Source organism: Lactuca virosa, chromosome 4 (assembly GCF_052849685.1).
Source record: "Lactuca virosa cultivar CGN04683 chromosome 4, Lactuca_virosa_CGN04683_v6, whole genome shotgun sequence".
NCBI classification, from domain to species: domain Eukaryota; kingdom Viridiplantae; phylum Streptophyta; class Magnoliopsida; order Asterales; family Asteraceae; genus Lactuca; species Lactuca virosa.
Window position 1 is genome coordinate 162,783,992 of NC_136429.1, and position 8,443 is coordinate 162,792,434.

The following is an 8,443-nucleotide window of genomic DNA, read 5'->3' on the forward strand; positions in this document are numbered from 1 at the left end:
TGCTCAAAAGCCATCAGTGGTATCAGAGCCTAGGTTTGTTTGTTGTTTTTTTTTGTGTGCAAACAGCTTGAAAAAAATCGTTTTTCTGTTTTCTGCTCGTATGAAAGTTTGCACATTTGTTGCTGGAAATGGACTAGAAACATTACCCTAAACTGTTTTGATGTTTTAAAGCTTGTTTTAGATGGTGTAATGTTTATGCTAATCCATTTACAATGGCAATTATTAAAATTACAAGTTTTTTTTTAAGTGTAATTTTTGATTCTTGAAAGTGTTCATATTCATGCTCTTGAACTTATGAAGAGTAGATGATCATAGGAATTGTTTGTAACCTTCATGGTAGTTTAATTCATGATCATAATGTGTTTTAATGGAGTCCATAACTTGTCCTCAAGTTATGGAAAACCAAAAGTCTCACTTTTATTAAAGCCATTAAAAGAACACAAGAGTTATAAAAATGAAGAGTCTTCATTTTTATTACTCAATTAATTCATAAGTTATAAGAAATGAAAAGTTTTGGAAGTTTACAAAACTTGCCCTCAAGTTTTGGAACATGTAAAGTGTTGATTAAAACTTTAGTTCCAACCCTTAGAATTTTAAAAGTTAAAATTCAACCCTTATACTTTATAATATTATAAGTTACTAATATATATATGTATAACGTCAAGTCGTCTTACCGCTAGTACGCCTCATTCACGAAGCCGGTCTATAAGGGGGGTATAAGGTTGTTGCCTATAAAATGGCAACTTAATGGGTGTCCACTCTCACCCACCGCTTCCTTGATCGGTGGAGGGTCGTTAGCCGAACGGGTAGGACAAGGACTTATAAATTCTCATTAAAAGTATGATGAATATTATAAAGTAACTAAATGCTTTTATTAAATTCCCAATCTTAGTTACTTTAGGAAAATGTGAATAAGGTGCTAATCCATGAAATTACACTTTACACTTTGTTTAAGTCGTTAGTGGAGCTCGTGTGGTTAACCGGCACATCGATTGAGTAATAAACATTGAGTGTACCAAGTGATTTGCATGGTTACTTCACACCTCGTTTTGTGATCCTCGGTATCCCAGTCACAAAACTTGGAGGGCACACTCAAGAGCTCCTGGAAAATCAACTTATCTGAAAAGATAACTCATTTGGTATCAGAGATATGGTGACTCATTAATCAAATATTGTAAACTCAATTTTTGTTTACTTTTCTCTCTAATCTCCTCCTCACTTTTTTGTAGGTGAAGTTTTTTGTGGTTGCTTTCCCTGTTGGCCTCATGCCTGTGGTACTGTTGACCATCGTCGACCTGACACTCTGTCACTTACAGGTTTCATGACTCTATTTTGTAAGAACACTCAAGTATAAAATATAATAAACAAATTCCAAAAGATAGTAACTTAATAAGAAACACTCAAGAGCTCCCGGAAAATCAACTTATCTGAAAAGATAACTCATTTGGTATCAGAGATATGGTGACTCATTAATCAAATATTGTAAACTCAATTTTTGTTTACTTTTCTCTCTAATATCCTCCTCATCAAAATTCACATTAAGCCTTTCAAGGCGCTCCATGTATCTTTCCATTATTTGCATGTGGTTGCAGAAAGGCTCTCCTTCCTTAAATTTGCAAGCCATTATAGATTTAACGATCTCACACTTTTCTTGAAGAGCTCTCTTGTGAAACTTTTCCACAAGATCCAAGTTCATCTCGTATGGCCAGTAGTCCTCATAGAACTTTTGCATGTCAGGTATTATGTTGGTAACCATGATGCAAGCAACCTTAGTTGCATTGTCAGAGTGCTTCTTGTAGGAGTCTATTTCTTCAGTAGTAGCAGTAGCTTCATCTATCTCAATGATTTGTTTCTCAAGGACATACTCTTTTCCCTCTTATTGAAGAGTCATCTTAATGTTTTGCATCCAGTTGTTGTAGTTGGTGCCATCCAATGTCACCTTGGACACGATCGAGAGGAGTGAAAAGTTGTGGGAAGAGTTTTAAGAAGTTGAAGCATCACCAAAAGTAGAAATCTATAGAGAAAAAATAGTTTTAGTTAGATGACAATAATCCTTAATATTCTAACCCATAATTAATATATAAAGCTAGGATCAAAAACAACAATTCACAACTTAGAAGAGGGATGACGTAATCTTATCGCGAATTTATAAAGGTAGCTTAAAGCAATTTACCAATTTCGAACTATGAAACTCCAAGATCTTTTAAGATTCATTGAATCTATCAATGGGATGTTTAACTTCAGATTATGCTCTTCCATTTGCGACTGGGATACCGAGGATCACAGAAAAGATGTAAATAACCATACAAATATGCTTGGCAATCTCGATGTCATTTATCATCTCTCATTAATGTGCCGATTAACCACACATGCTCCATTAACACTGATAAGTTCTGAGATGCCCGTTATTACTCTTTATAGTCACTATTAGTGTGTTGGTTAACCACACGCGCTCCAATAACTACATATAAAGCATAATGTGCAATTTTATAGATTAGCATACTTTTCACATTTATCCTAAAGAAACTAAGAGTGGGATTTTAAAAATATTTTAGTTACTTTATATCATTATACTTAGTAATTTTATAGGTCGCTTCCTTAAACTCCCCTTATAGTATGGCTTCGTGAATGAGGCGTACTAGGGATTTGCCTGACTTATCTTATACATATAATATATTAATCTTTTAATTATATATGTTATAAGGTGATTTTAAAACTTTTCTAAAATACTAGGTTTAATTTAAAATTTTAAAATAAACCAATTTTGATTTCATCTTTATATTTTAATTAAACTATAAGTTAAATTAATTAAATAATTATGGATTAAATAATTATTTACAATTAACCAATTAATAAAATAATTCAAGTTTAATCCTAATCCTAATCCTTCTAATTTTCGAAAATAGGTTAGGGTTTATCAGGTTTTAATTGTTCAAATTTTAAGGATTTTAGACTAATAAATAAGGAAACAAGGTAAACCCTAAAAGGGCTCCTCAATTTTCATAAATGAGCAAAGGAGGGCTAGGGTTTCTAAAACCCTTTCTAAAATCGAAAATATTAGGGTGGAGGCTAGGGTTTCAAAAACCCTAGGGATTTTCGAAAATTGCCTCTTAACGGTTTAGTTTCTATAAACCCTAATTTTGATCTATTCAACATTGTGCAAGATCAATACCGACAATGGCTCCAATACCACTGATGGGTTTTATATGTTACAAAATCTTATTTTGGCAGAAAAAAATAAATCCTAAGTTCACATGCATCCTAAAGGATCTATGTTCTCACTATGATTTCCAAACAACTATTGAATATCAAGAACCCTAGAAGTATGTTGCTATTTTCGAAATTAAGAAAAGGGTTATTAAAAATTAGATACCTTTAGTTTATTATATAAAATAAAATAATAATCCTTCCTTGTTGGTCTTCAGAAAGCAAGCACCAGAATTCTCGTGCCTCTAATGACTAGGGAAGCTAGGATAAGGTAGGTTTCCTTGGATAACCTTATCCCTTTTTTTGCTCCCTAAGGATTCCTAGGATTCCTTAATGCCCAAGAAAAGCTCCTTAAACCTCCTCTAGAAACTGTCCCCTCTATAGGATGTTCTAGAATTGGCCAATCTTCTACTTTTGAACATCGTCACCTTTATCCATTGTACTTTTAATTAATCCAGTTAATCTCAAAATTAGTTCCAATAAATTTTTGATTAATTTTTAATTAAAAACTACACTTTCTAATTAATACATTATTCTCATAATATATTAATAAATCATTTATTTTGATTTCAAATTAATTTATTAATCATATAAAAAATTAATAAACCAGTCTCTCTCGCCAAAAATCATTCCAGTCAATTACTAGGTTTGAAAGCAACCCAAAAGGACTTTGCTAATAATTCAAGATTATACTAATTTAGTTACTCCCTTAGACGCCTAATCCAACAAAATGATCTTTTACCTTTTATGATAGGAATTATGATTTGGACTTTCATTTATTACCCTGAATTGGTATTAGGGTTGGTTTGAATGTCTTCAGTGTGAGGAGTCGTGGTAGAAGCAGTTAAAGAGTGTGATTTGTGCATCTTCAGATTGAGGTGAGTTTCTTCACTGTATTTGTGGGTCGAAGGCACCAATTCCAACTCATTGGACTATGTTGTAGAATGGTAATGATCTTCGTGACACTTATTGATATGCATGTATGTGCTTGTTGTCTTTGTGACTCTTTCTAGTATAAATGTATGTTTAGCTGTAGGGGTGAAATACACTCGTACCGGTTAAAAGATATCGAAGGAGTCGGAAGGGACTCACCGAGTCGGAAGGGACTCGGGGAGTCGGAAGGGACTCAAAGACTCGGAAGGCACTTGGGGGTGAAATAAACATGTTGTATGGTATGTATGATATGTATGTATGATGTATGGTATGTGGTATTTGGTGGAACTCACCAAGCTTTGTGCTTACGATTTAAGATTATGTTTCAGGTACTTCTCGTTCGAAAGGGAAGGGTCCGACCTGATCGCAGCGCATCCACCCATGTTTCCAAAAAATTTATGATTTTGGGATTTGTAATCTGATAACTATTTTTACACTGGAATACTTTAATGATTGTATGAGATATTCAATGAATTTTGGGTGATTTAAAAATGAAATTTTTTATTTATAATTTTTTGGATGTTTTAATGTCGTCGATATAGACTTCCATAGTGTCCCCCAGTTTGTGCTTAAACATTTTGTTAACTAGCCTTTTGTATGTTGCACCTGCATTTTTTTAAGACCAAAGGGCATAGCAGTATAGCAATATATACCTATAGGGATTATGAATGCAGTATCCTCTTCGTCAGATGGTTCCATTTGAATAAGGGATTTTTCAATGTCGTTGATGTAGAATGGTAGTGATATTCGTGACACTTATTGATATACATGTATGTGATTGATGTCATTGTGACTCTTGCTGGTATGAATGTGTGCTTAGCTGTAGGGATGAAATAGACTTATACCGGTTGAAAGATACCGAAGGAGCCAGAAGGGACTCAGCGAGTCAGAAGGGACTCAGGGAGTTGGAATGGACTCATGGTGAAATAGACATGTTGTATGCTATGTATGAGATATATGTATGATGTATAGCATGTGGTATTTGGGGGAACTCACTAAGCTTTGTGCATACGATTTAAGATTATGTTTCAGGTACTTCTAGTTCAAAAGGGAAGGGTCTGGCCTAATCGCAGCGCATCCACTCATGTTTCCACAATTTTTATTATTTTACGGTTTGTACTCTGATCACTATTTTTACATTGAAATATTTTAATGGTTGTGTGATATGTTCGATGAGTTTTGGTTGATTTAAAAATGAAATTTTTTACTTAAAAGTTTTAGGATGTTTCAATGTCATCGATGTCGACTTCCATAGTGTCCCATAGTTGTCGTTAAACATTCAGTTAACTAGCCTTTGGTATGTTGTGCCTACATTTTTAAGAACAAAGGGCATAGCAGTATAGCAATATATAAACCTGTTGGGATTATGAATGCATTATCCTCTTGGTCAGATGGTTCCATTTGAATTTGTTGGAACCCTGCTTATGCATCCATGAATTTTTATAACTCATGGCCAGCCGTAGCATCTATCATGGAATCCATGTGTGACAGGTGGAAAGGATCCTTAGGGAAAGCCTTGTTAACATCCGTATAGTCCACACATACTCTCCATTTGCCATTTTTTCTGTACGACGACCACGTTGGCCAGCCACCTTGGGAACTTGACCTCCTTGATCATCCTTGTGTTAAGATGTCTTTCCACTTCTTCTTGAATGATTTGATTCCTCTCGGGCGCAAACTTCCTTCTTTTTTGATGTACGGATCTAAAAGATGGATCAATGTCAAGTTTGTGAGTTATAATATTTTTGTATATACCTTTCATGTCTTCATGTTTCCATGCGAATGTTTTCCTTCTTTCTTTTAGGAACTTTATTATATCTTCTTCTATGTTTTCTGGCAGTGAGGATCCTATGAGTACATTCATATTGAGATCCTTAAGGTCAAGGGACACTTCTTTTGTGTCTTGTTATTTGGCTTCTAGTACATCTCGTGCCCTTTGCTTTAATTTCTATTCTTGTCGTGGAATTGTGGAAGTCGTCATCGAGGTCTTGTAGCACTCCTTGGATTGTTGTTAGTCACCGGTGATGTTCATTGTTCCCCGTGGAATGGGCATCTTCACACATTAATGGTATGTCAATGGGAGAGACTTCATATCGTGGATCCATGGTCTTCCTAATATAACATTATAGGAGGATAATGTATCAATTGCACAAAACTGTTGCATAGAGTTTACCCCCTCTATATAGATAGGAAGCTTTATTTCGCACACTGTATGTTTTGTTTTGCCACTGAATCCTATTAGTACTGAGGATCTTTTGACTATTTCGGACTCGGGTATGTTTATTATTTTTAAAGAATCCAGGAGTATAATGTTGACTGAGGATCCTCCGACACCAAGGATCTTTCTGACAAAATGGTTGGCGATGTAAAGGGTGATCACCAATCCGTCGTGGTGGGGTCCTAGAGGTCTACTTTATTTGTTTCGTCGAAGGTGATCACCTTCTCGTTTGTAATTGACGTATGCTTCATAGGTCTTTCTTCTTTCTCCAGTTTTGACACTTTGGCATGCGTTTTTGCTGCAGAATAAGAGGTACCACAAATGTCAGAACCTCAAGAGATAACATTGATTACCTTGGCATCCGTAGGAGGGGATACCAGTTTTTCTAGGATCTTATGAGGACCCTGATCCTTTTTTATCTTTCTTTTCTTCTTTCAGGGATCTCTTTGAGGTATCCCTTGCTTAGTAGGTAACTAATCTCCATATTGAGGGTTATGCAATCTTCCGTAACATGACCAAAGTCCCTGTGGTATGCACACCACTTGGACTTATCTTTCTAAGAGGTGGACTTTTCTCCCTTTCTTTGCCATCTCGCTTTATCGCCAAGATGATGCATAGCAAATATTAAACCTGAAACATCCATAGAAAAGTAATAGTCAGTGATCTTGGGAAATTCTTCTTCCTCCCCTTCATCTTCAAGGGCATTAACCCTATGATGATCAATTTTGGAATATGGTTTCAACTTATATGATCTTTGGACTGAGGATTTGGCATTCCTATTGGGATTATCGTATGAATTTGGTGGGTTTCTTCTCCTTTGGATCTCCTTATCTTCTTCGAGCCTTATGAATCTTAGTTCTCTGTTTCTTACTTCGTCCATTCTTTTGCATGGAGTCATTACAAGTTCTTCGTAGAAAGGAGTCTTTCTTTAAGCCCATTTTGAAGGCTTCTATGGTAGTTGCCATATCGATGTTGGGGATACTCAGAGCCTCCCTCCCAAACATGTTCACAAAATCCGTAAGGGATTGCTTAAGATCCTCAACTACTTGGTAAAGATCACTAGTGATCTTTTTGAATGTTATGCTACAAGAAAATTGATTGTTAAAAAGATTAACTAAGTGAGAAAATGAAGTAACAGAGTAAGGAGGAGCATTAAGGAGCCATTTTAAGGTTGATCCTGTGAGGGTTGAAGCGAAAAACTTGCATAGACAAGATTCCTTCAAATGTGTAGGAATGGTGATAATCTTCATTCTTCTGTATTGTCCCACATGTTCTTCGGGATTCGTAGTTCCATCATAAGGCTTCATGTTGGGAGTTTGGAAGCACATTGGGACTTCAGTATCAGCTATCGCAGGAGCAAATCTTGAGATCATGTGGCTCGTGGGGGTACCTCTTGTTTAGGTTGGACAACTCCAGGTACACTTGAGATCATTTGTCTTAAATGTTGAAGTTCTTTGTCCATGACCAGGCTCATTCCTACATCATGGTCCATAGAGTTAGTATTAAAATTATTATTATTCGTGAAGTTGTCAGGATCCTTGTTATTGGGAGTGATGAAGGGTTCGTCAGCATCCTGTATCACATGAGCTAGCTCGTTTGGAGCTGCACCCCAAGCGGGAGCAGGGCCTACGTTTAGGATACTATCTCTCGGCTGTTCCCTGAGGATCCTGTATTATCAAATTTCAGGATATTGGGCTGCAAGATCGAGGGTGCTGCTTCTTCGGGTTTATGGATATCCTCCCCTATTCTCTTCATGTCCTTGAGCACCTTCCTGCTATCCTCCTGTTGCTGAGTAACTTGTCGTTCCAGTCACTTCATCATAATATAGAGCTCGTTGTTGGAAATCACTACAGGAGGAACATGAAATCCTTGGGTAGCAACCAATGAAGTGTTTTTCTTTGGTGCCTCAGAAGTCTTATTAGGATCTCCGCTTGGAGGTGGTGGAAGCTTTTTAGGGGAAATGGGAGGAATAGAGGTAGATGATAAGGTTGGTTGGGTAGACATGATTCTTGAACGATTATGAACACCACAACCCCACGGTTGGCGCCAAATTGTTTTGGTCAAAAATTAATTACGTAATATTCA

The 8,443-nt window shown here is 36.1% G+C and overlaps 1 protein-coding gene across 1 annotated transcript; it reads right to left on the reverse strand.

Moving 5' to 3' along the window:
- Positions 1 to 6,914: 6,914 nt before the first annotated feature.
- On the reverse strand, positions 6,915 to 7,731 carry LOC145105310 (uncharacterized). Its single transcript, XM_079042436.1, has 2 exons — positions 7,230 to 7,731; positions 6,915 to 6,988 (listed from the first exon to the last, which is right to left on the reverse strand). The coding sequence occupies exons 1-2, from the start codon at positions 7,729 to 7,731 to the stop codon at positions 6,915 to 6,917; spliced, it is 576 nt and encodes a 191-aa protein (XP_078898562.1).
- Positions 7,732 to 8,443: the final 712 nt, after the last annotated feature.

Excerpts from the sequence above, each read along its gene's own strand:
- LOC145105310 (XM_079042436.1), bottom strand. The coding sequence starts at position 7,731 with ATGATCTCAAGATTTGCTCCTGCGATAGCTGATACTGAAGTCCCAATG. Across the intron at positions 6,989-7,229 it reads CATGCAAAAGAATGGACGAA|GTTTAATATTTGCTATGCAT; the intron begins GTAAGAAACAGA and ends TGGATGTTTCAG.